Source organism: Chiloscyllium punctatum, chromosome 8, assembly GCF_047496795.1.
Source record: "Chiloscyllium punctatum isolate Juve2018m chromosome 8, sChiPun1.3, whole genome shotgun sequence".
NCBI classification, from domain to species: domain Eukaryota; kingdom Metazoa; phylum Chordata; class Chondrichthyes; order Orectolobiformes; family Hemiscylliidae; genus Chiloscyllium; species Chiloscyllium punctatum.
In genome coordinates this window covers 121,334,524-121,361,777 of record NC_092746.1, presented here as the reverse complement: position 1 = coordinate 121,361,777, position 27,254 = coordinate 121,334,524, and the positions used below count along the sequence as shown (strand labels likewise).

Below are 27,254 nucleotides of genomic sequence, written 5' to 3'. Positions count from 1 at the left end.
AAATTCAGCACCTCACATTTATCTGAATTAAACTCCATTGCCACTTCTCAGCCCATTGGCCCATTTGATCAAGATCCCATTGTAATCTGAGGTAACCCTCTTTGTTGTCCACTACACCTCCAATTTTGGTGTCATCTGCAAACTTACTAACTGTAACTCTTATGCTCACATCCAAATCAATTATGTAAATGACAAAATGTAGAGGGCCCAGCACCGATCCTTGTGGCACTCCATTGGTCACAGGCCTCCAGTCTGAAAAACAACCCTCCACCACCACCGTCTGTCTTCTACCTTTGAGCCAGTTCTGTGTCCAAATGGCTAGTTCTCTCTGCAGCCTCCACTTTTGACATAGTATCCAATAAAATGGTTACTTTCTCCTTGGCTATTCCTTCTGCTTGTGGTCCATATCCACACTTCCTCAAAGGCAAGGAATGGAGATTAGAAAGAATGTGCAGACAATTGGTTTAACCATCACCAGATCTGGCTGGACCCCACACATAGGCACTGTCAGTGCCAGTTTCATCTGCTAAAATTCCTCACTATTCTGTCCTGCATATTGTCCTTTTAAACCTCTCTCCCTGCTGACCTCCAACAATAATCTTTGTCACTAACAGAGACCATCCAAGCAGCTGCCTTTGCTCTTTCTACCATATATATCCATGTTGATGATAGCCATCTCTACCTCACTTCCACCTCCTCCACCATATCTAAATTATCATTGGACTGTTTATCTGATATCCAGTACAGGTCAATCAGAGATTTCCTCCAATTAATTATACAGGAAGAACAAAACCATCATTTTCAGTCTCTTTACCAAACTCCATTCCCAAGCTACCAACTGCATCCAAATCTTTTCATCCAGAAGATTGTGGCGGGACCTGCAATGTAATATCTCAGAGGCAAGAAACCTTACAACTTTTAGAAAATACTTGGATGAGCACTTTGAAATGTCACAATATCAGCCTTGATATTCCATACAAGAAAATATTCCCATGTAATCAAGGATGGCCAAACCACAACCACATACCATTAAAAAAAACTTAATCCTTACAGTGTGGAAACAGGCCAATTGGCCCAACTCCACACTGACCATCTGAAGAGTATCCCACCCAGACCCATCCCCCTACCCAATACTGTACATTTACCCCTAACCAACACATCCCTGAACACTATGGGCAATTTAGCGTGGCCAATTCACCTAACCTGCACCTCTTTGGATTGTGGGAGGAAACAGAAGCACCCAGAGGAAACCCACGCAGACACGAGGAGAATGTACAAACTCCATGCAGTCACCTGAGGCTGGAATCAAACCCGGGTTCCTGGTGCTGTGGGGCAGCAATGCTAACCACAGAGCCACTGTGCCAGCCTTAAATATCACCAACACAGGTTTTGTTCCTTTATAAAACACTGTCCATCATCCTGTTTCCTCCATCCGCCCCTCCAACAAGTGTGAGGAATACATGGAGTTTCTCGGTCACTAAGACTGAGACAATCCGACCAGCTGCCTCTGCTGCTCCCCTCCCTTCTACAAGCCCACCAAGCCAAACCACCTGACAAAGTTTTAATGGTAAACATAGGTACCAATAGGAAATGAGGACAATGCTTGAACTCCTTCAAATCCCAAGAGGTCAATGAATTGAAGCAACAGAGACTCAAACTTGATGACTGTATTTTAAGAATAACACCTTTATTAGAAAGAAGTTGGAAAACAAGTCAGCTTAACAGTAAGAAAGATGATGATTTTAGTCGTGAAACATAATGCATCTAACACGCTTTACTTATCAACCTCAGCAAAAAACAAACACTTGGAATGAATGTTGTTTCTTCTTATTACACGATCAAACATATCCTAGTCTGAATCATGCTTAATTAATCACTCAGTTTTCCAGTATAACCTGATGTGAGATCATGTGGTGCAGTGGTATAGTCCTAACCTCGGAGCCAGGAGGCCCAGGCTCTCAAGTGCCATCTGCTCCAAAGGTGTGTTAACATCTCGGGACAAGTTGATTAAAAAATAACTGTGATCTGTTGCTGAGGATAGTGACAGTGATAACACACCCTGCCAATCAGCCAGGAAGAATGAGTCTGCGTTTTATTGAATGAAACAAGCTGTGGTCCCTGGTTGTCTGTGTTTAGAGCCTCTACATCTGGCTGCACTGCAGTCCTATATACTGTTTTAGTCAGCAAGAAGGGAAGAATGCAAAGTATCCCCAGCACATAAGCCAGGCTGACAACATCAGTGAGCTCCCCAGATTTCCATCATCATGGTTCTGTTACAAGGTGGAAGAGAGCAAGAGAGATGACAGGGATTGGCTGAATAGGGAGGCTGTAAATGTTGGTTTCCAACATGTGCACACACTGTTAAAAAGGGAAATCTGAGGGAGGAGAGTTGCACAGTTTCGAAACCATGCAATGAGTCTAGGCTTCAGAATTTAAAGGATTTCACATTTACACAAGCGCCCATACAGTCAGTGAGCCTGGCCACGTAATGGCAGATGAAGCAAGGTGATTGAATCTAAAATGGCAGCATCTAATCACCCTGGTACTACCCCTTTTTAAGCAGGGAGTTAAACCTAGCAACTGGGTTTTTAATTACATCACATCACAGATTTCCAAATGCAGTGGACTCCTGGTGACCCGAAACTCCACAAAATTTTAATTCCAGCTAAAACATTATCCCACCTTGAAGAGGGGTTCAGCCCATTGATTCCAGCGTATTAGCATCAGACCTGGGCACTGCAACTTGATCAGGAGCAGAACAACGCACCAAGGGACTGAGGAAGACAGTTACAATTATAACTTTTTTTATGGCTTGGCATTGTATCTTCCACCATATTTTGCGAATTAATTTTAAATATAGGTTAGACAAAAAGGGTCTTGAAATGTAAGATTTAGGAACAGCAGCAGGCCATTCAGCCCCTCCAGCCTGCCCCAACATTCAGCAAGATCATGGCTGATTTACCCCAGATTTCAACACCTCTTCCATGCCAGCTCAGCAGAGCTGTCAACTCCTGATATTTCAAAAATCTGTCTACCTACTTATTAAAAACTGGGACTTGGAAAATATATTCCTTAGTTACAGTTTCATTTAAAACTGAGATGCAATGTCCACTAATTCAAGGTTCTCTCGCTGTTGAAAAGACAGAGCTAGTAGCTACCTGAGAGTTATTATGGATCTGAAGAAACTTGGATTATTTTGTTGAAAGTACACTGGGAGACAACATCAGCAGGTACTGAACATGCCATGAATAGACCCTGTGTCCCAAAGTCCCAGAAAGGTGTTACACCTATTACATTGTAAACCAAGTACTGTAAATTCTCTCTTTACTTCTAATATGAAAGGAGAGTTGGGATCAGGGATAACTAATTAGCAAACCTACTGAGATGCAAACATAATCTGCTTCCTGTTGCCATGGAGCAAAGGGTAGAGGAAACTATTTTGAGATCAGGTTACAGGCTTCCCTATAAATGCACAAATATCTCAGGCAGACAGCAATCGCAAGTTTGTCTTGTATGATCTGCAGCTAACTGAGAGATCATGAGCAAAGCAAGGATAGAATTAAATCAGGCCTGCATGTTAAAAAAAACGAAAGGCTGATTCTATCATTCACCACACAGAATGCAGTTGGGAGATCACACTTAGTTATAGAAGGCTGAAACATTTGCTCAAAGCTAGAGGAACAGCCCTACAGTGTAACCCTCCCAAGTAAGGGGCAGCTCTGGTACAAGTACAGAGGAACCACGAGTATCTGAACATCGATTATCCAAATTTCGGATTATCCAAACAAGATTGCAATGTCCCAGTGCTTAGCTAAACTGTGTTATCAGAACATTCCATTATCTGAACATTCAATTATTCGAACAAAATACTCCTTGCCTGTGTCGTTTGGATAATCGAGGTTCCTCTGTAGTTATCAGGTTGGGACGTAGAAAGGAAGCAATCCACTAGGAACAATCATCAGAACTGTAATTGTGGGAAAAGTGATCAGTAACTTTTTATCTCTATAGTTTAAACCATAAGTGCAATGTCTCCATAGATAAGGGAGTCCTGGAACTGGGGAGTTGGGTAGATAGGAAAGTGGGATTGAGACCACAACCATGACCTTATTGAACAGCAGAGGAGGTTCAAAAGGGCCTTATTCTAAGCTCTATGTCTCTAAAAGTTGTCACCACAAAAAGAAAATTTAGTCAAACACAGAATGTGCTAGAGAAACTCAGCAAGTCTGGCATCTGTGGAGAGAGAAACAGAGTTAACTTTTCAAGTCTAGTTTAACTTCTTCATAACTTCCTCCTTGAGGAAGACTCAAAACGTTAACTCTATTTCTCTCTCCTCAAGTGCTGCCAGAGATGCTGAGTTTCTCCAGCTTTCTCGGCGTTGGTTTCGGATTTCCAGCATCCACAGTATTTTAGTTTTATTTTAGTGTTTAGTGAATATGATTTTTAGGCATTTGATTGATTTTATTTGACATGTCACTCTTTCAACTAAATAATTAGAAGTTTGAATTTCTCATTAAAGGTTATCAGTCTCTATGAAAGTTATTAGATAACGTTGAATCATGAAGGAAGAGCACAGGCTGGGATTATCAATTAGTAAATACTGGGCTCTTGTGTGATGTGCCCATGCAGTTTATCCACCCATAATCTTCAATGATGAGGGTTTCAGTTTGCTGGATATTCAAACACAGCAGCAGCTCCCATTCCTGTCCCAATACACATGGATACAACACCATAGGCCCTGGAACACAAGCAAAGGATCATTAAAATCCCAGAAAAAAAATGAAAGAATTGTAGATGTTGTAAATCAAGCAAAAACAGAAGTTGCTGGAAAAGCTCAGCAGATTTGGCAGCATCTGAGAAGAGAAATCAGAGTTCATGTTTCAGAGTCGAGAGTGTGGTGCTGGAAAAAAACAGCAGGTCAGGCAGCATCCTAGGAGCATGTTTCAGGGTCCAGTGACCCTTCCTCAGAACTGAGGAACTCGGTTCTGAGGAAGGGTCACCAGACCTAAACCATTAACTCTGACTTCTCCTCACAAATGCTGCCAGACCTGCTGAGCTTTTCCAGTAACTTCTGTTTTTGTCATTAAAATCCCAGCTCTGTTCAACTGGAAAGCAGAATCAGAGGACATTTTGATTAGACTAGATTAGATTAGATTTGATTCGATTCGATTCTCTACGGTGTGGAAACAGGTCCTTTGGCCCAACCAGTCCACACCGACTCTCCGAAGAGTAACCCACCCAGACCCATTTCCCTCTGACTAATGCACCTAACACTACGGGCAATGTCCCATGGCTAATTCACCTGACCTGCACATTGTTGGACTGTGGGAGGAAACCGGAGCACCCGGAGGAAACCCACACAGACACGGGGAGAATGTGCAAACTCCACACAGACAGTCGCTGGAGGCTGGAATCGAACCTGGGACCCTGGTGCTGTTAGACAGCAGTGCTAACCATTGAGCCACCGAATGGGTAAAAAACAAACGTAGGGGCAAAGACCAGGTGAAAAGAAACAGAGTTAACATTTTGAGTCCAGCATGACTTCTTCAAAACTACTGGACTTGAAACATTAACTCTGTTTCTCTCTCCACTGTTGCTGCCAGACCTCCTGAGTTTCTCCAGCATTCTGTGTTTGTTTTCCAGCACCTGCAGTATTTTGCTTTCATCTGGGGAAGAGTTACTCTGAAGGTGAAAAATAGTCAATCATTTACTGGAGAGTGGGAAATGGAGTGAGAATAACGGAATTAGCACAGTGCAGGAGGCCATTTAGCCCGTGGTTTAGATCAGAGTGGTGCTGGAAAAGCACAGCAGGTCAGGCAGCATCCAAGGAGCAGGAGAATCGACGCTTTGGGCAAAAGCCCTTCATCAGGAATAGAGGCAGGAAGCCTCCAGGGTGGAGAGATAAATGGGAGTGGGGCTGGGGAGCAGTTAGCAAAGAGTACAATATGTGAATGGGGGTGGGGATGGAGGTGATGCCTGACAAACCTGTTGGAATTTTTTGAAGAGGTAACAAGTAGGTTAGACCAGGGAAACCCAGTGGATGTGGTCTATCTAGACTTTCAAAAGGCCTTTGATAAGGTGCCACACGGGAGGCTGCTGAGCAAGGTGAGGGCCCATGGTGTTCGAGGTGAGCTGCTGGGATGGATTGAGGATTGGCTGTCTAACAGAAGGCAGAGAGTTGGGATAAAAAGGTTCTTTTTCAGAATGGCAGCCGGTGACGAGCGGTGTCCCGCAGGGTTCGGTGCTGGGGCCACAGCTGTTCGCATTATATATTAATGATTTGGATGAGGGAACCGGGGGCATTCTAGCGAAGTTTGCCGATGATACGAAGTTAGGTGGACAGGCAGGTAGTACTGAGGAAGTGGGGAGGCTACAGAAGGATCTAGACAGGTTGGGAGAGTGGTCTAGGAAATGGCTGATGGAATTTAACGTGAGCAAGTGCGAGGTCTTGCACTTTGGCAAAAAGAATAAAAGCATGGACTACTTTCTAAATGGTGAGAAAATTAATAAAGCCAAAGCACAAAGGGATCTGGGAGTGCTAGTCGAGGATTCTCTAAAGGTAAACATGCAGGTTGAGTCTGTGATTAAGAAAGTGAATGCAATGTTGTCTCTTATCTCAAGAGGGTTGGAATATAAAAGCAGAGATGTACTACTAAGACTTTATAAAGCTCTGGTTAGGCCCCATTTGGAGTACTGTGTCCAGTTCTGGTCCCCACACCTCAGGAAGGACATACTGGCACTGGAACGTGTCCAGCGGAGATTCACACGGATGATCCCTGGAATGACAGGTCTAGCATATGAGGAACGGCTGAGGATACTGGGATTGTATTCGTTGGAGTTTAGAAGATTAAGGGGAGATCTAATAGAGACGTACAAAATAATACATGGCTTGGAAAAGGTGGATGCTAGGAAATTGTTTCTGTTAGGCGAGGAGACTAGGACCCGTGGACACAGCCTTAGAATTAGAGGGGGTGAATTCAGAACAGAAATGCGGAGACATTTCTTCAGCCAGAGAGTGGTGGGCCTGTGGAATTCATTGCCACGGAGTGCAGTGGAAGCCGGGACGCTAAATGTCTTCAAGGCCGAGATTGATAGGTTCTTGTTGTCTAGAGGAATTAAGGGCTACAGGGAGAATGCTGGTAAGTGGAGCTGAAATGCGCATCAGCCATGATTGAATGGCGGAGTGGACTCGATGGGCCGAATGGCCTTACTTCCACTCCTATGTTTTATGGTCTTATGGTGATAGGTCCATTCAACCCGTTGCGTGTGCACGAGAAAACACCAGGCTGTTCACAGCACACAGAGATGTCATAATGAAAGAACCAGCCAGGTTAGTATATACTGCCTCTCAGACAGAAGCTACAGGTTCAAGCTCACCAGCTGAACTACAGCAGTGCAGAGAGCTCCACTCTCTCCCAAGGGCAATTAGTGACAGGGCATAATTGCTGACTGGGTGAGCAATATCCACATCCTGTGAATGAATTAATATAAAGACCCATGGCAGAGATGTGAGCACAGCAATTTAGGCGAGTTCTGGGGAAGAGTCACAGGACTCAAAACTTTAACTCTGCTTTCTTCCCAGACATGCTGCCTGCCGGTTTTCACCAGCAATTTCTGTTTTTGTTTGACATCTCCAGCATTTCACAGTTGTGTGTGTGAATTAAGGCTGGTGCAGCAGAGAGGGTGTGCTGCACTGTCAGAGGAAGCTGCCTTTTGGATGAGCTGTTAAACAGAGACTCTGTCAGCTAACTGTTACATGTTACAGATTCCCACAGCACTGCCACAAAGAAGTGCACTCTCGCTGTTCTCTGGCCAATATCCAACAGTTTTTCTTTTATAAACTAATTATTTCTCAAGATATTTCTCATACCTTTGGGGCTTCAAACCATGCGAGTAGTTTTCTGTTCTTTCAACAATAGCTTGCATCTATACAGCACTTTGAATATAGTAAAACATTCTAAGACTTTTCACACTCGGCACGGTGGCACAGTGGTTAGCACTGCTGCCTCACAGCGCCAGAGACTCTGGTTCAATTCCCGCCTCAGGCGACTGAGTGTGTGGAGTTTGCACCTTCTCCCTGTGTCTGCATGGGTTTCCTCCGGGTGCTCCGGTTTCCTCCCACAGTCCAAAGATGTGCAGGTTAGGTGAACTGGCCATGCTAAATTGCCCCGTAGTGTTAGGTGAAGGGGTAAATGTAGGGGAATGGGTCTGGGTGGGTTGCGCTTCAGCAGGTCGGTGTGGACTTGTTGGGCCGAAGGGCCTGTTTCCACACTGTAAGTAATCTAATCTAATTAAGCAAGAGTGTAACTAGGCAAACATTTCACAAGGATGAGTTTTGCTAGACTGGATAGCCTTTCATCAAACTTGATTTTGCTTCCTCCTGATGTAGGTGTTTGCAACAGATATGACCCCAATTGATAACTGTTGGGGAGTGGGACTCGGAATTTCTCACTGTGTGAAGGCAGGCTCTGCTGTACAAATGGGGACACTTACCTCCTCCCTCTCCGTTTCAGCTCATTTAGCAGGGTAACAATCTGTCGAGTTCCAGTGCAGCCCAATGGATGTCCCAGTGCTATGGCACCCCCATTAGGGTTGACCTTCTCAATGGGGATACCCAGCTTCTCAACACAGTACAAAGCCTGAGAAAGGAGGAAGAAATCACAGAGAGAAAGAGAGAGTGTGTTACTGTCTAGCCCAGTTCCATACAGTTTGCGGACATCAATGACAACACCTTTAAAAGGGACCTAAGGGGCAACCTTTTCATACAGAGGGTGGTGCATGAATGGAACGAGCTGCCAGAGGAAGTGGTGGACGCTGGTACAATTATAACATTTAAAAGGCATCTGGATGAATAGGAAGGGTTTAGAGGGATATGGGCCAAATATTGGCAAATAGGATACGATTGGTTTGGCATATCAGGTCAGCATGTTTCTGTACATCTTTATGACTCTATGACCAGCATTTGTTAACTATCTCCAATGGTCTTCAGAATACAGTCTGGGCAGCACAGTGACTCAGTGGTTAGCACTGCTGCCTCACAGCGTCCAGGATCTGGGTTTGATTCCAGCCTCGGGTGACTGACTGTGTGGAGTTTGCACATTCTCCCCGTGTCTGGGTGGGTTTCCTCCGGGTGCTCCGGATTCCTCCCACAGTCCAAAGATGTGCAGGTTAGGTGAATTGGTCATGCTAAATTGCCCGTAGTGTTGAGGGATGTGTAAATTAGGTGGATTAGCCATGGGAAACACAGGGTTACAGGGATAGGGTTAGGAGGCTGAGTCTGGGCGGGGTGCTCTTTGGTGAGTCAGTGTGGACTTGTTGGGCTGAACAGCCTGTTTCCACACTGTAGGGATCCTATAAGCCCATCTGGTAAAGGTGTTGTTTTGGAGGGAGTTGCAGAATTTTGACCCAGTCAAAGTGAAGGTGAAGGAAAGGTAAAGTATTTCCAAGTTTGGATGGTGATGAGCTTGGGGCGTACTTGCGGATGCAATTATCCTGCTTGGAAGTAGAGGTCACAGGTTTGGAAGGTGCTGCCAAAGGAAGCATTAATGATTTGCTGCAGTGCATCTTGTAGACAGTACACGACCATCAGTGCTGCAGGAACAATCTACTCTCAATTGACATAGATTTTCATTTCTTCATTTACATGTGTGAGTTACCAAATTTGGAAACTACAAGATGAAGGGGGGATGACACTGGAAACTGTCACGTTAATAGTGAGATCTAAAAGAGGAAATACAGACAAGCTCAACTGGTCTGCTCTACACTTCTATTCAGTACATCCACAGATTTAGGCAGCAACTAATGTTCACCGCGAGTGTTTCTCACCTGGCTAGCGAATGCCTCATTAATTTCAAACACATCAATGTCATCAATTGTAAGCCCTGATGGAGAGGGAGAAAAATATTAAAACTTAGGAATCAAACCAAACAAGGTCTTTAGATATCAATGAACTCAAGACCATTGCTTTGGTCAAAGGAGACAGGGACACAGACAGATACAGTACAGGATGCCATTTTAACCATCACACCCATGCAGGCTCTCTCAAAGACCAATCCAATCAGTTCAAAACGCTGCATTATTTTCCTCATAGCCTCACAGGTTTTGCTCCTTCAACTACTGCCCACTTGTGGCTCAGTTGGTAACAGACTGACTTCCATGTCACAAGGTTCCAGGTCCAAGTGCCACTTCTGTCCTTGACCACAGAATCAAGGCTCATGCTCCAGTGCAGTATCAGTTATACAGCCATAGCACAGAAACACAGGCCCTTCAGCCCAACTCGTCCATGCTGACCAGGTTTCCTAAACTAAACTAATCCTATTTGCTGCGTTTGACCCCATATCCCTCTAAACCTTTTCTCAGGAGGTGCTGCCTCTTAAACTGAGGCACAAGCCATTCTCTCGGGTGGATGAGGAAGATCTCACGGCACGGTTTTGAAGAACAGGAGAGAACTGCTCCCTGATGGCCTAGCCAATATTTACCCCTAAACAATCGACTGGTCAATCAAACAGAAGCAAGCATTTTAACCGGTCATTATCACACGGCCACCTCTGGGAGTTTGTTGAGCACAAGATGGAGGCCAAGGTTCCCACATTACAACAAACCCTTCACTGACCATACAGCACTTTGAGATGTCCAGTGATTGCATAAAGCCTTCCATCAATTGCAAGTCTAACTTTTAAAAGAAATTCTTTCAAGTATTCCTCCAATTCCCTTTTGCAAGTTGTTGTTTTCTGAGCATGTTTCTAACACCCTCCCATAGTCCATAAAGCAATTCTCCTTATTCCCCACCCCCCTCCCCCAGCTCTGGGTCATTTTGCTCATTGTCCGAAATGGATTTCCTTTGTACATGGTGTTGTTCCAACACAGAGAGCATAGTGCTGCAGTCGAGTGAACAAGTACAGTCTATTCTGACATAACGTGATAGTTCTGTTCTCGTGCGATCCAGCATCATAAGAAAATTGGGTAATAGCAGCACCATTTAAAACCAATAGGACAGGAATCGCATTATAGCCAGTACAGGTCAGCAAAGTTCCCATTGCAAAATAATGGTCTAGGTTCTTTAATCGCGTTATAGCAGAACCAACTGTAGAATGATAGTGCAGATGGAGGGAGTGGATTATGAGCAGCAATGGTGTCAATTAACCATGTTTTCTCCGAGTGAGAGAAGGCGGAGATGAAATGTGTTTGCTGCTTTTCCACATTCTAATACTGGCCACGACATCGTGCCCTGAACATTAAAACCAGAATCACAGTCTGCATTTCAAATCAAAACTTCCATCCGTGGGTGGCACGGTGGCACAGTGGTTAGCTCTGCTGCCTCACAGCGCCTGAGACCCGGGTTCAATTCCCACCTCAGGCGACTGACTGTGTGGAGTTTGCACATTCTCCCCGTGTCTGTGTGGGTTTCCTCCCACAGTCACAAAGGTGTGCAGGTTAGGGTGAATTGGCCATGCTAAATTGCCCGTAGTGTTAGGTGAAGGGGTAAACGTAGGGGTATGGGTGGGTTGCGCTTCGGCGGGTCGCTGTGGATTGTTCGGCTGAAGGGCCTGTTTCCACACTGTAAGTAATCTAAAATAAACTACCTGGCAGTAATGGACAGGGGTTTCAGACAACAGGGTGAGGATTCTTTTTTATTCATTCACAGACGTGGGCATCGCTGGCTAGGCCAGCATTTATTGTCTATCCCTAATTATCCAGAGGGCAATTGAGATTCAATCATATTGCTATGGGTTTGGAGTCACATGTCAGTAAGGATGGCAGTTTCCACCCCTAAGGGACATAATTAGACTCTGAACAAAAACGTTATTGAATTTAAATTCCACCATCTGCCAAGGGCTGGAATCAAACCCGGGTGCCGGGAACATTACCTGGGTCTCTGGAGTAATCTTCAGTGACAATATCACCAGGCCATCGCCTCCCACTTTATCAGGGAATGCCCTGTATACATTTGCACGCTTCACGTGAGTAAGTGGCTCAGGGAAACAGCACTACCTGAGGCTGGAGAGGATTTGGTCAGGCTGGGAGACTGCTCCCTAACCCAGGGATAGCCATGCAGTCCCTGAGGGAGAGGAGATCAGACTGAAGATAAATCTCAGGTTTCGACAGTGACAGGAGGGAGTGAGTTGTGGGAGTGAGCTTGAGAGGGCAGGGAGCTAAAAAAGGTATGACCTTGAATGGAATGCTCCTACACTCCTCATTCCAAAGCCCTTTCTTCAGCTAAAACTGCCAGTCTATCCTAAGCCGCTCCCCCCCCCAACCCCCACCCCAAGTGAGGGGAGACAGAGATTAATGGTCAATGGATATTTCTCAGGTTGAAGGAAGGTTCGCAGTGCAATTTCCCAGAGGTTAGACCCTTTAGACAATAGGTGCAGGAGTAGGCCATTCTGCCCTTCGAGCCTGCACCACCATTCAATACGATCATGGCTGATCATCCATAATCAGTATCCTGTTCCTGCCTTATCTCCATAACCCTTGATTCCACTATCCTTGAGAGCTCTATCCAACTCTTTCTTAAATGAATCCAGAAATTGGGCCTTCACTGCCCTCTGGGGCAGAGCATTCCACACAGCCACCACTCTCTGGGTGAAGAAGTTTCTCCTCATCTCTGTCCTAAATGGTCTACCCCGTATTTTTAAGCTGTGTCCTCTGGTTCTTTTACTGATGTACATTAAAGTTAGAGACTCAGTCATTGAGATGTACAGCACGGAGACATACCCTTATGTCCAATTCATCCTTGTCAAGCATATATCCTAACCTAATCTCGTCCCATTTGACAGCACTTGGCCCATCTCCCTCTAAACCCTTCCTATTCATATACCCATCCAGATGGCTTTTAAATGCTGTAATTGTACCAGCCTCCAACACTCCCTCTGGCACCTCGTTCCATACACACACCACCTTCTGTGTGAAAAGGTTTCCCCTCAGGTCCCTTTTAAATCTTTCCCCTCTCACCTCAAACCTATGTATGTCCTCTAGTTGTGGACTCCCCTACCCTTGGGAAAAAGACCTTGACTATTCGTTCTTGCCATGTCCCTCATGATTTTAGATCTGGATCTTGGTACGCAAGAGGACAGCTTCAAAATTTGCAAATGACATGAGACTTGGAGGAACTGTGCGGAGGACAGTATGGAGTGTGAGAAGGACAAAGACAAAGTGGTGGAGTGGGCAGATAGATGGCAGATGAATTACATTGCAAAAGTGTGTGAAGTGATGTTCTTAGGACAAAAGATCATTGAAAGACAATGTAAGATAGAGGGGCAGAGGGACCTGGACATTCATGTGCACAGATCATTGAAAGTAAAGGGACACTTAGACAGAGCAGTTAATAAAGTATACAGTGCCCGAGGCTTTGAATTAGAATCCCTACAATGTGGAAACAGGCCATTTGGCCCAACAGGTCCGCACCAACACTCTGAAGAGCAACCCACCCAGATGCATTCCCCTACATCGATTACTCTAGACTTCCCCAAGCTAATGCACCTAACCGACACGTCCCTGAACACCATAGGTAATTTAGCATGGTGAATTCACCTAACCTGCACACCTTTGGACTGTGGGAGGGAACCAGTGCACCCGGAGAAAACCCATGCAGACACGGGGAGAATGTGCAAATTCCATGCAGACAGTTGTCCGAGGTCGGAATCAAACCCAGGTCCCTGATGCTGTGAGGCAGCAGTGTTAACCACTGAGCCACTGTGTCACCCCCTTTAATAGGGGAAGAGAGTATAACAGCAAGGAGGTGCTATTGAATTTGTATAACATCAGCTGGAGCACTGTGTGCAGTAGTAGATACCACATTATAGTGAACTGCTGCCTCACAGCGCCAGGGACCCAGGTTCGATTCTGGCCTCAGACGACTGTCTGTGTGGAGTTTGCACATTCTCCGCGTGTCTGTGTGGGTTTCCTCTGGGTGCTCCAGTTTCCTCCCACAGTCCAAAGAGGTGCAGGTCAGGTGAATTGGCCTTGCTCAATTGTTTATAGGGTTAAGTGCATTAGTCAGTGGTAAATAGAGGGAAAATGAGTCTGAGTGGGTTACTCTGGAGGGTTGTTGTGGACTTGTTGGGCTGAAGGGCCGTTTCCACGTTGTAGGGAATATAATTTAATATTGAAGAGACTGCAGAAGAGATTCACAAGAATGGATCCAGGAAGCTGAAGCCTCAGTTCTGAGGCTAGATAGAAGAAGTTGGGACTGTTCTCCCTGGAAAGAAGATGGCTGAGAGAAAATGGGGGAGTCCAGAGTTAGACAGCATGGGTTTAGGGTGAGAGGAGAAAAATTTAAAAGGCACCTAAGGGGAAATGTTTCCACGCAGAGGGTGGTACGTGTATGGAATAAGCTGCCAGACGATGTGGTGGAGACTGGTACAATTACAACATTTAAAAGGCATCTGGATGGGTATATGAGTAGAAGGGTATTGGATTAAATTTCCTACAGTATGGAAACAGGCCCTTCGGCCCAACAAGTCCACACTGACCCTCCAAAGAGTAACCCACCCAGACCCATTCCCCTACCTTGTATTTACCCCTGACTAATGCACCTAACACTATGGGCAATTTAGCATGACCAATTCACTTGACCAGCACACCTTTGGACTGTGGGAGGAAACCAGATCAACCAGAGGAATTCCACACAGACATGAGAGAATGTGCAAACTTCACACAGATAGTTGCCCGAGGCTGGAATTGAACTCAGGTCCTTGGCACTGGGAGGCAGCAGTGCTAACCACTGAGCCACCATGCTGCCCCAAAGAGGGATTTAGGCCAAGAGCTGGCAAATGGGACTAGATTAATTGAGGATATCTGGTCGGCATGGACGAGTTGTACGGAAGGGTCTGTTTCCATGCTGTATATCTTTATAATTTTATGATTATGATTGAAGCTTTGAAAATTACAAGTGGGCTGGACAGAGTAGATGGGGGAAGAATTAAAAACTGTTTCAGCTCATAACAGAAAAATAAATGAGAGAACGTAGATTTAAAGTAATGTATAAATGAAGTGAAGGTGATGTGAGAAATTACATGCCTTTTGTGTGTTGTGTGTGTGTGTCGGTGTCTGTGTGAGTATGTATTTTACTTGCATGTATGTATTTATGGGTCACAGAGTGGTGGACTGAGGCACCTGCACTCTCTGATGATGGGTAATGCCTGGTTCTTGGGCTGTGTACAGGGACCAGGTAACAGAAACATCAGTCTGGCACAGTCTCTCCTTCATATACAGGATGGACTGTCAGCTTTCCCCATGCACCAAATAATATTTGCTTCATGGCCCAGAAAGATCTCCATTTTTAAAAAAATCAGCCTGTGACTCAGAGTGCTCTTTAGGCCTTGTTCCCACCCTATCCCCCTAACCTCCTCCACACTATAACCCTCAGAGATCATTGCCACCCTCTAATCCAAGTGATTTCTGTCACTTTGCCATTGATGACTCGGCCTTACGCTTCCCACACCCAAAGTTCTGGAATTCCCTCCCTAAACACCTCCCCTCAAAGATGCTGCTCAAACCTTACACCTCTCGACCGACGTTTCGATAGCCTCCCCTGACAGCCTCAAATTTCATTTGCAAACACTCCCCTGTGAAATACTCAGGATTCTTTTTTTTCATAAATATACAGAGGGCGGTGTGCAAGTTGTTGTTGTAACATGCTGCTGAGTGAAGCTGCATTGGAATGCCGCCGTGTTTAGGGCTGCCTGACCACCCTGCCCTCCTTACCTGCTTTCACCAGCGCCGCTGGGATGGCGTAGGCAGGTCCTATCCCCATGATGTCAGGCGGCACTCCAACAACTGCATACGACCTCAGCACACCCAGGATGGGAAGGCCCAGCTCAATGGCCTTGGAACGCCTCGCCACCAGAACTGCCGCCGCACCGTCACTAACTTGGCTCGAGTTCCCTAGCGACAACAAGGAGGGTCATCAACACTTGCATTTCAACCATGCAGAAACGGTCAGGTACACCAGCGGGGCAGAGGCAGACCCAGGAAACATGGGTTAAAGAGGGATCCCATGAAACAGGTCAGGGAAAATCCTATTCTGCACTTCAATTCGCTCATTGACACCTTACAAGAGGGACCGGCAAGCCACAGTTTATGAAACTCCAACCTCTCTGCACACTTTGACAAGAGGTACAGTTAGTAAGTTTACAGATGACACCAAAGTGAGGAGGGTTACCTCAGATTACAACAGGATCTGGACCAGATGGGCCAATGGGCTGAGAAGTGGCAAATGGAGTTTAATTTAGATAAATGCGAGTTGCTGCATTTTGGGAAAGCAAATCTTAGCAGGACTTATACACTTAATGGTAAGGTCCGAGGGAGTGTTGCTGAACAAAGTGCAGGTTCATAGCTCCTTGAAAGTGGAATCGCAGGTAGATAGGATAGTGAAGAAGGCGTTTGGTATGCTTCCCTTTATTGGTCAGAGTATTGAGTACAGGAGTTGGGAGGTCATGTTGCGGCTATACAGGACATTGGTTAGGCCACTGTTGGAATATTGTGTGCAATTCTGGTCTCCTTCCTATCGGAAAGATGTTGTGAAACTTGAAAGGGTTCAGAAAAGATTTACAAGGATGTTGCCAGGGGTTGGAGGATTTGAGTTATAGGGAGAGGCTGAACAGGTAGGGGCTGTTTTCCCTGGAGCATCAGAGGCTGAGGGGTGACCTTATAGAGGTTTACAAAATTATGAGGGGCATAGATAGGATAAATAGACAAAGTCTTTTCCCTGGGGTGTGGGAGTCCAGAACTAGAGGGCATAGGTTTAGGGTGAGAGGGGAAAGATATAAAAGAGACCTCAGAGGCAACTTTTTCACATACAGGGTCGTACGTGTATGGAATGAGCTGCTAGAGGATATGGTGGAGGCTGGTACAATTACAACATTTAAAAGGCATTTGGATGGGTATATGAATAGGAAGGGTTTGGAGGGATATGGGCCGGATGCTGGCAGGTGGGACTAGATTGGGTTGGGATATCTGGTCGGTGTGGACAGGTTGGACCGAAGGGTCTGATTCCTTGCTGTACATCTCTATGACTCTAAGAGTGTAGATGTGAGATCAGAGTGGTGCTGGAAAAGCACAGGAAGTCAGTCAGCATCCGCTGTGCAGGAAAATCGACGTTTCAGGCAAAAGCCCTTCATCAGGAATGTCCTATTCTGCACTTCAATCCGCAGGAGAGTCAACATTGTCCTTCCTGCTCCTCGGATGCTGTCTGACCTGCTGTGCTTTTCCAGCTTCACATCTGTGGATTCTGACTTCCATCATCTGTAGTTCCCACTGACTCCAACCTTCAGTGCATGCTGGCTACAGATATCCCTAAAGTCTTCATCAAAACGAAGCACTGGGGCTACTGAGGTTCTGAAATAAAGTGCTGGAGAAACGCACTCTCTCTCTGTCTGTCAACAGTGTTAATGTTTTCAGCTCAATGTGACTCTTTTTCAGAGCTGATAGAGTCGGAAAACAAAGGTGAAAAAGACACCTTTCCCTTCAGCTCTGAAGAAGTCACATGTGTCACCTTTCTAAGCATTTATTTACAGAGGAACTTTGATTATCCAAAGGACAGGGGTGGTGAGTATTTCATTGGTCAATTGAATGTTGGATAATCGATGCCAGATAATATAGTTAGCCACACATCAGGACCTTGTGATCTTGTTCGGATAATCTGAAATATGGATAATTGAGGTCTCTGCATTTTCCTTGAGGAAATTATTACTGGTTCTGTTTCTACCATCCTTCGTTCAGGCAGAGTATTCAGGATCGGTACCCCTCACTTTGTTTCACCAATTCTCCTCAATCTGGGTCCTTCTTCAATGGAAACAGTTTCATTCCATCCACTTAATAAAATGTGATGGCCTTGTGCTATCATCGCTAGACTATTCACCAGGAAGATGAATCCCATTTTTAAAAACCTGGAGTTAAGAGTCCAGTGATGACCTGAAGCCACTGTTTATGGTTGGAAAAACCCATCTGATTCACTGATATCCTTTAGGGAAGGAAACTGCCATCTTACCTGGTCTGGCCGACATGTGACTCCAGACCCACAGCAACATGGCTGACTCTAAACTGACCTCTGGGTAATTCGGGATGGGCAATAAATACTGGCCTAGCCAGCCACACCCTCATCTTGTGAATGCCTCAAAAAAATTAAAACTCTTGAACTTCTCTGCTCTAAGGAGAATAACCCCAGCCGCTCCACATAATCATGTGACCATAGACCAGGAGAAGGCCAATCAGCCCCTCCACCCTCCATCATTCAATATGATCTTGGCTGAACCAATTGTCCCACTTTCCCATCTGCCCATGCACACCTTGAGCCCACTAGCTCAGCAACAATCTGTCTTAAAAATGATAAAAGACTCTGCTCCCACTACTATCTGAGGGGAAGAGTTCCAAAGACTCTCACCCCTGAGAGAAGGAAACTCTTCACTTCACTGAGGGGTGACCTTATGGAGGTTTATAAAATCATCAGGGGCATACATAGGGTAAACAGACAAGGTCTTTCTTTTTTCTCTGGTTTGGGGGAATCCAAAACTAGAGGGCATAGGTTTAAGGTGAGAAGGGAAAGATTTAAAAGGGACCAAAGGGGCAATGTTTTCACGCAGAGGGTGGTGCGTCTAGGGAAAGAGCTGCCAGAGGAAGTGGTAGAGGCTGGTAGAATTATAACATTTCCAAGGCATCTGGATGGGTATATGAATTGGAAGGGTTGAGAGGGATGTGGGCCAAGTGCTGGCAAATGAGACCAGATGAATTTAGGATATCTGGTTGGTATGGACAAGTTGGACTGAAGGGTCTGTTTCCAAACTCTACACCGCTAAATGGATAACATCTTACTTGTAAACAATGACCCCGTAGTTTTAGATTGCCCCACAACAGGAAGTGTTTACATATCCACCTGGTGTAGGCAGTGGAATGTCCCTTTCAAATAAAATAACAGCTGTTTTGGCCAACTGAATGGCATGCTGGGAAAACTGTCCAACTGAACAGCATGCTGGGAATCGGATCAAGTCAGACAGACAGACAAGAATGCAAACTGGTTACCTTGACTGATAATACTGAATAATGAGAGAGTGGAACTGAGATATTAAACCTGGAAGCTTACAGTATTCACTGTCAAATTGTATCAAGCCATACAGACATGCGAGCCATTCACCTTGGCACACTATTGAATGGGTTGATGAGACAACGCTGCAAGGTTTCAGGTGGAACAGCAGATTGGAGTTTCAGCAGAGACAGCTCAGTTACTAGTCAGAGACAAAAAATACTGCAGATGCTGGATCCCAAAGTAGACAAGCAGGAGGCTGGAAGAACACAGCAAGCCTGGCAGCATCGGGAGGTGGAGAAGTCAACGGTTTGGAACACAGCCACTTCACCAGGTACAATCAGAGAAGAGAGCTCATAGACACAGAGTTTATAGCCAGAGAGATCAAAAGATCATACAACTGGTGTAAGTGGAGTGTCAGATATTATGACTCCGCAGGTGACCAAGAGCGAGAGATGGTGAGTAAAGTGTGTATAACGTCAAAACAGTGTTGTCATGATAATCAGGCAGAGCTACAGGAATATACAAAAAGGTGACATCTCCGACACTGAAATCCAGGTGTGAAACTTTGTTCAGAATCTGTCTCAGAGTTTCAACCTGGAAGCAGGCTGGTTTTATTCCAAAAGTACAAATTTTTAGATTGCCAAACCGACTGATTGTGATTACAAATTGTGTGTGTTTTTAAACAAAATAGAATGCATCTGCAAATAAATCTTGGGTGAAATGATTCACCCCATAGATTTATATATATGTGTGTGCATGTGTGTGTGTGTGCAAATGTAAGAGTGCATATGTCTGCGCGTGTGTATGTGCATGTGCATGTGTATGCATATACGTGTGTGTGAGAGAAAGAGAGAGGTAGAGAGAGAAAAAACAGAGTAGGTGAGAGAGAGTGTGTGTGAGAGAGTCATAGAGTCATAGAGACGCACAGCACGGAAACAGACCCTTTGGTCCAACTCGTCCATGCCGGCCAGATATCCCAACCCAATCTAGTCCCACCTGCCAGCACACGGCCCATATCCCTCCAAACCCTTCCTATTCATTAGATTAGATTACTTACAGTGTGGAAACAGGCCCTTCGGCCCAACAAGTCCACACCACCCCGCCGAAGCGTAACCCACCCATACCCCTACATCTACATTTACCCCTTACCTAACACTACGGGCAATTTTGCATGGCCAATTCACCTGGCCTGCACATCTTTGGACTGTGGGAGGAAACCGGAGCACCCGGAGGAAACCCACGCAGACACGGGGAGAACGTGCAAACTCCACACAGTCAGTCGCCTGAGGCGGGAATTGAACCCGGGTCTCAGGCGCTGTGAGGCAGCAGTGCTAACCACTGTGCCACCGTGCCGCCCACATATACCCATCCAGATGCCTTTTAAATGTTGCAATTGTACCAGCCTCCACCACTTCCTCTGGCAGCTCATTCCATACACGTACCACCCTCTGCGTGAAAATGTTGCCCCTGAGGTCTCTTTTATATCTTTCCCCTCTCACCCTAAACCTATACCCTCTAGTTGTGGACTCCCCCACCCCAGGGAAAAGACTTTGTCTATTTACGCTATCCATGCCCCTCATAATTTTGGAAACCTCTATAAGATCACCCCTCAGCCTCTGATGCTCCAGTGAAAACAGCCCCAGCCTGTTCAGCCTCTCCCTGTAACTCAGATCCTTCAACCCTGGCAACATCCTCGTAAATCTTTTCTGAACCCTGTCAAGTTTCACAACATCTTTCCGATAGGAAGGAGACCAGAATTGCACACAATATTCCAACACTGGCCTAACCAATGCCCTTTACAGCCGCAACATGACCTCCCAACTCCTGTACTCAATATTCTGACCAATAAAGGAAAGCATACCAAACGCTTCTTCATTATCTTATCTACCTGCGACTCCACTCTCAAGGAGCTATAAACCTGCACTCCAAGGTCTCTTTGTTCAGCAACACTCCCTCAGACCTTACCATTAAGTGTATAAGTCCTACTAAGATTTGCTTTCCCAAAATGCAGCACCTCACATTTATCTGAATTAAACTCCATTTGGCACTTCTCAGCCCATTGGCCCATCTGGTCCAGATCCTGTTGTAGTCATGGAGATGTTTGGTCCAACCCATCCATACTGACCAGATATCCTAAATTAAACTAGTCCCATTTGCCAGCACTTGGTCCATATCCCTCTAAACTCTTCCTATTCATATACCCACCTAGATGCCTTTTAAATGTTGTAATTGTACCAGCCTCCAGCACTTCCTCTGGTATCTCATTCCATACGCACACCACCCTCTGCGAGAAAATATTACCCCTCAGGACTCAATTTTAAATCACTCCCCCCTCACATTAAACCTGTGCCCTCTCATTTCAGACACCCCTTCCCTGGGGCAAAGACCTTGTCTATTTACCCTAACCATGCCCCTCATGATTTTATAAACATCTATGTTTATAAACATTTGTGGGCGGCACGGTGGCACAGTGGTTAGCACTGCTGCCTCACAGCACCAGAGACCCGGGTTCAATTCCCGCCTCAGGCTGTGTGAAGTTTGCACGTTCTCCCCGTATCTGCGTGGGTTTCCTCCGGGTGTTCTGGTTTCCTTCCACAGTCCAAAGATGTGCAGGTCAGGTAAATTGGCCATGCTAAATTGCCCGTAGTGTTAGGTAAGGGGTAAATGTATGGGCATGGGTGGGTTGCGCTTCGGCGGGGCGGTGTGGACTTGTTGGGCCGAAGGGCCTGTTTCCACACTGTAATGTAATCTAATCTAATCTAATCTATAAAGTCATCCCTCAGCCTCCGACGACACTTGAGCTGTTCCCCCCCCCACCCACCCACACACACAGACTTCTCTAAGGGTCAGTGGAAATTCACTGTTTGTTTATTTTTCTTAGGACTAACATTTAAATCGCTTCCACCAGACTTGCATCCTTTCAAAATAAGGAGATTAAAACGGAACACATTTCCCCAGTTGTGGTCTCACCAATTAACGTGTAAAACTGATGGGTAAATTCCTATTTTTGTATTTGATTTGCTGGAACCATTTCAATAAACCTCTAGACCGTCTCCAAGCCTAAAGACCTCCTGCCTAAAGTCTGGTGCTCAGAATTGGAGGCAACACTCTCACTGTGTGCCATCCAAAGGTTAGCAACACACCCTCGATTTGTACTCAACACCTCTATTTATTGAACTCAAGAAGTCTCAGGGAATTTTCAAGCAGCTTTCTCAACTTGTAAAAGGTACTCACTTTGCCAGGCTCAGCAGGATTAAAATCAATGGCGACAGCATCCGAGGAGCAGGAAAGTCAACATTTCAGACCTAAAATGTTGACATTCCTGCTCCTCGGATGCTGTCTGGCCGGCTGTGCTGATCCAGCTTCTCATCTATTGAGTCTGTCTTCCAGGTTCCACAGTCCTTACTGTCTTAAAATTAACTGAGTACCGCGTCAACTCTGCTCTGACTGTACACTCTCAGACGCAGCGAGTGTGGTACTGGGGACCTCCTACTGAAATAGCTGGGAGATCGCCAATGTCCGCTCCCCCACTGCCCCACACCCCTCCATCCATCCCTTGTGACGATGCTGCTCCTTTAACAAGGATACGTTGTCTTTGGGTTTTTTTCAGGAGGTCATAAAAGCACAGGTTCCGAAAAGTCTGGGCTTGAATGGGTTTTAGGGTCATTTTGATGATAGCTAACAGGTACTGCCTCAGGCAAAAGCCTTTTAAGTCGTTTAAAAAAAAACATTTGCACAATGAAAGGGGAGTGGCCAGTTCTCCCAACCCGGCTTCTCTCTGGTTTGGTCTGGCTTTTCACTGAAGACAGTCAGGCAGTTCGGAAGCTGCTAGAACCAAAGAAGCAGGGCCATGCTGACCCTCTCGCTCTCTCTCCTATAGGATCCTGGGTTTGATTTTACCATTTGTGCCGGGGGGTGTTTATGGGGATTGTTCCAAGTATTGGGAATAGCACCAGTAATTTGGGATGATCTGTTGGTCTTTCAGACAGGTTGTGTTATTCAGTATTCTATTCTCTTTTGTTTGTGTTTCATTCAGTAATCTTGTAAGTAAATTCTGTTTTGTTTAAAACTAAGTGGTTTGACCAGCTCCTGGAATACCCACGTTATAGAACATAGAACAGTTCAGGCCCTTCGGCCCTTGATGTCATGCTAGCCTTTTAACCTATTTAAAGATCAGATTAACCAACATCCCTTCATTGTACTAACCTGCTTAAAACAACTAGCAAAGTTAGGATCTGGGCTACCTTCTTGAAATGTTTTGAGTGGGTTTGGCCTGGTCTATAACTCCCCACCGTCAGATTTGCCAAACCCTGCTGGCTCCCGGCGCTGGGGTCTGTACCTGCCGTGGTGCTGCCATTCTCCTTGAATGCTGGCCGCAGTTTACCGAGACCGGCCAGCGTTGTGCTGGCTCGGATCCCATCATCCTGGGTGACGGTGATGGTTTTACAGTTGCCGGCTGGATCGAGGATGGTAGTTTTAACCGGTGTGATCTCGGCATCAAATAGGCCCATTCTCTGAGCCTGTGCCGCTCTGCAATACCAAACAAAATGTACATGAGCACTGACCGATGATGGGGCCCATGGTACTGTAGTGATCTTACTGGACTGGCCATTCTATAGGCTCATACTGGATTAGTGGTGCTTCAGGGCTTTTGCCCGAAACGTCGATTTCGCTGCTCGTTGGATGCTGCCTGAACTGCTGTGCTCTTCCAGCACCACTAATCCAGTATTTGGTTTTCAGCATCTGCAGTCATTGTTTTTACCATTCTATAGGCTCAGGCTAATGTTCAGGATAATCATATTCAAATCCTATTACTAACGTGAGAACATTTAATTCTAAATTAATTTTTCTAAAAAATTGTTTGGTCATCCAAAACATTTGAAAATGACACATTTTTGTTGAATGTCCTTTCAGTTGTCTGGTCCTGAGTCTAACCCATACAGGCTGCACTTGTAAAACCCGCAACTGTCCAGCATTCAACGGGATTCTGCAGTTGGACTGCATTTGCTGAGTAATCCTGACACGCAAAGAAATTATACAGGCAACAAATGTGAGATGGTTGGTCAATTGGGCTCACGTGCACTGGACACTATAAATACTAAGACACAGAGCTCTGCTCTTGGCAGACAACATGTCTTTTTTCTGCAACATTCAGAAAAGAAAATCAGTTATAAAAGGTTAATAACAGTGACCATTAATTTACTGGCTTGTTATAAAAGGCACAAATTGACAACCTTTTATTCCTGTAGTATAGATGCGGTGATCATTTAATGTTTACCATTCCTGCATGTGTCCTGACAATTGCAAGATAAAAACTCCAGCAGCATTTCTCCATTCTCAAATATAAAAGCACAATGTCTATATAATATGTGGACATTTGTACAGGAAAGATATTCCTGCTTTGGCTACAGTACAGTGAGTTTCCCCGGGGACCATATTGAACAGGAAGGTTCAATCTCCATTCATCACTCAGTATGGCAGGAGAACATAACTCACTGGAGAGAAGAGACCAGGAAGTAATTTGAGAAGGTACATATCCCCCTGTTGGTGTGTTGCAGGATTGTCAAATTAGAATTGTCACAGCCAAGCACGAGAGAGAAAAAAACAGGTTCAGTATGTGGGAAACCTTGCAATCTTTATGGACAAGCACTTGAAGTATCTTAATATTCAAGGCTATGGGTCTGATGCTGGAAAGTGGGACTTCTAGTGTAGATTTACAGCAGCTTTGGCAGTACAGACAAGATGGGTTGAATGGCCTCTTCAGAACTGTATGATTTGAAGCAAAATTTGATTTTGGTCTTATGAACCAGAGGGAGAGCGACTGAAGTGAATGAGAAACAGACCAGTGCTTATCTGACGAAGTGAAGGGATGCCGAGGATCTAATGTTCTGATTGGATGCACCCACTGAGTTGGCAGGGGTGGGGGGGGGGTGGGGGGGGGGGGGGGGGTGTGTGTAGGGAGGGGAAACTTACTTCTGCTGGGAAGCAGCGGCGAAGGAGTCCTGCTTTTCCCTGGAAATGCCAAACCTCTCGGCCACGTTCTCCGAAGTTATCCTGAGAGACAGAGAGAAAGAGAGAAGAAAAAGAGACCAGTAGATGGGTCATCCTAAGACACATCACAGCTATGGACAGCACACAATCTCTACCACCTTTCTCAAATTCAAATTCCACCATCTGGTGTGATTTGAACCCAGGTCCCCAGGTACCTCTGGATTAACAGTCCAGCAATAATACCACTCAGCCATCACTTCCCCACATCATAAGCTCAATCTTTGGAGAACTTGTTCTCCTGGTTACTGTTTGGATGGTGTATATTGCAGAACCTGTCATATAGCGTTAGCTGCAGTCAATTCTAATCAATGATTCAAATACAGTTTTGACCCCGAATTGTTTGCTTCCTAATCATTCATAGAATGTGGACATCACTGGCTAGGCCAGCATTTATTGCCCATCCCGAATGGCCCAGAGGGCAGTTTAATGTCAAGTACATTGCTGTGTCTCTGGATTCATACGTAGGCCAGACCAGGTAAGGATGGCAGATTTTCTTCCCTGAAGGACATTAGTGAACCAGATGGGTTTTTTCTTACCATCAGACAACAGTTTAATGACCATCTTAATTCCAGAGTTTTATTGAATACAAATTTACCTTGGTGGGATTTGAACCCAGGCCCCCAGAACATTACCAGGGTCTCTGGATTAATAGTCTAGTGATAAAAACACCACTAGGCCAAGATGACTCATCTTTTATAACCTCTTAATTAAAGAGGCCAGATTTCAATGTCATTGGAGAAGGTGCACTGTTAAGAGGCGTGATGGAAGCATATCAGTAACCTCACTGGGCAAGTAAACCATGGGCCAGGCCACTGTTCTATGGGTGGGAGCTCATAGAGCTGATGGAGTTTGAATTCAACTATCATTAAAAACTAAACAGAAACACAAAGAACTGTGGATGCAGTAAAAGTGGTGCAGCTCTGACCCAGCGTGTTCTGAGGAAAGGTCACTGGACCCAAAAAGTTAACCCTGGTTTCTCTCCGCAGATGCTGTCGGAGCTGCTGAGCTTTTCCAGCAATTTCTGTTGTTGTTTTTGATCACAAAAACCCACCTGGTTCGCTAATGCCCATCAGGGAAGGAAACTGCCATCCTTACCGGGTCTAGCCTAAATATGACTTGTGTCACACGAATAATAGGGGCATGGTGTCATAGTCACACAGCATGGAAACAGACCTTTCAGTCCAATGAGTCTGGCTGACCAAGGTTCCCAAATTGAACTAGTCCCACTTGCCAATATCCCCCCAAGGTTTTCCTATTCATGTACTGATCCTAATAAATATCTTTTAAATATTGTAATTGTACCTGCATCCACCACTTCCTCTCCAGTTCATTCAACACACGAACCACTCTCCTGTTAAAAAAAAGTTGCCTCTCATCCTTTTTAAAGCTTTCTCCCCTCATCTTAAAAATATACCCCCCTCGTTTTGAACTGCCCCACCCTAGGGAAAAGACCCTTGTCGCTTGCACACCAGGAAAAAACATCATGGAAAGTAAAATGTGTTGAGCGTGGTGTTTGGAGTGGGGAAAGAGCCAGTTAATCACAGTTTACAAACCATACCAAGGTTAGGAGAGGAGAGTGAGCTTTACCCCATGGGAATCAGGCAGGCCCGGGCCTTCTCGTTTTCCATCATCCGGTTGCTAACATCCCGGAGGTGGTCAGGGTCACCCACTGGCCGTTGGCTCATGCTTTCCACTCTGCATCAAAAACACCACATTGTCCATTAAAACCTCCTTACTTTGATCCTAGTTGCAATACTGTGTCCATACTCAAACCGTACGGCATGGCAACAGACACTTCAGTCCAACTCGTCCATGCCAACCACATATGCTAAACTAATCTAGTCCTATTTGGCCCGAATCCCTCTAAGTCAAAAAATGTGGCACTGGAAAAGAACACAGGTCATGCAGCATGCAAGGAGCAGGACAGTCGATGTTTTGGGCTTATTCCCGAAATCTTGACTCTCCTGCTGTGGCCTGACCGGTCGTGCTTTTCCAGCACTGCACTTTTCGACTCTGATCTCCAGCATCTGCAGTCCTCACTTTCTCCACATCCCTCTAAACCCTTCTATTCATATCCCCATCCAGATCACTTTTAAAAGTTGTAAGTGCACCAGCTTCCACCACTTCCTCTGGCAGCTCTTTCCATACACGTACTACCGTGTGTGTGAAAAAGTTGCCCCTTGAG

General features: G+C 45.5%; 1 protein-coding gene across 1 annotated transcript in view; it reads right to left on the bottom strand.

Annotated features, from left to right (window-relative positions):
- Positions 1-1,666: 1,666 nt before the first annotated feature.
- acaa1 (acetyl-CoA acyltransferase 1) overlaps positions 1,667-27,254 on the bottom strand; it is a 42,849-nt gene continuing 17,261 nt past the window's right edge. The window contains exons 6-12 of the mRNA XM_072576366.1: positions 26,657-26,764; positions 24,992-25,072; positions 23,358-23,548; positions 15,703-15,882; positions 9,823-9,878; positions 8,491-8,636; positions 1,667-4,735 (exon numbers count right to left, since the gene is read on the bottom strand). Of these exons, the coding sequence (XP_072432467.1) occupies positions 4,660-4,735; positions 8,491-8,636; positions 9,823-9,878; positions 15,703-15,882; positions 23,358-23,548; positions 24,992-25,072; positions 26,657-26,764 (838 nt within the window). The 3' untranslated portion in view covers positions 1,667-4,659. The remainder of the gene's footprint in view (positions 4,736-8,490; positions 8,637-9,822; positions 9,879-15,702; positions 15,883-23,357; positions 23,549-24,991; positions 25,073-26,656; positions 26,765-27,254) is intronic.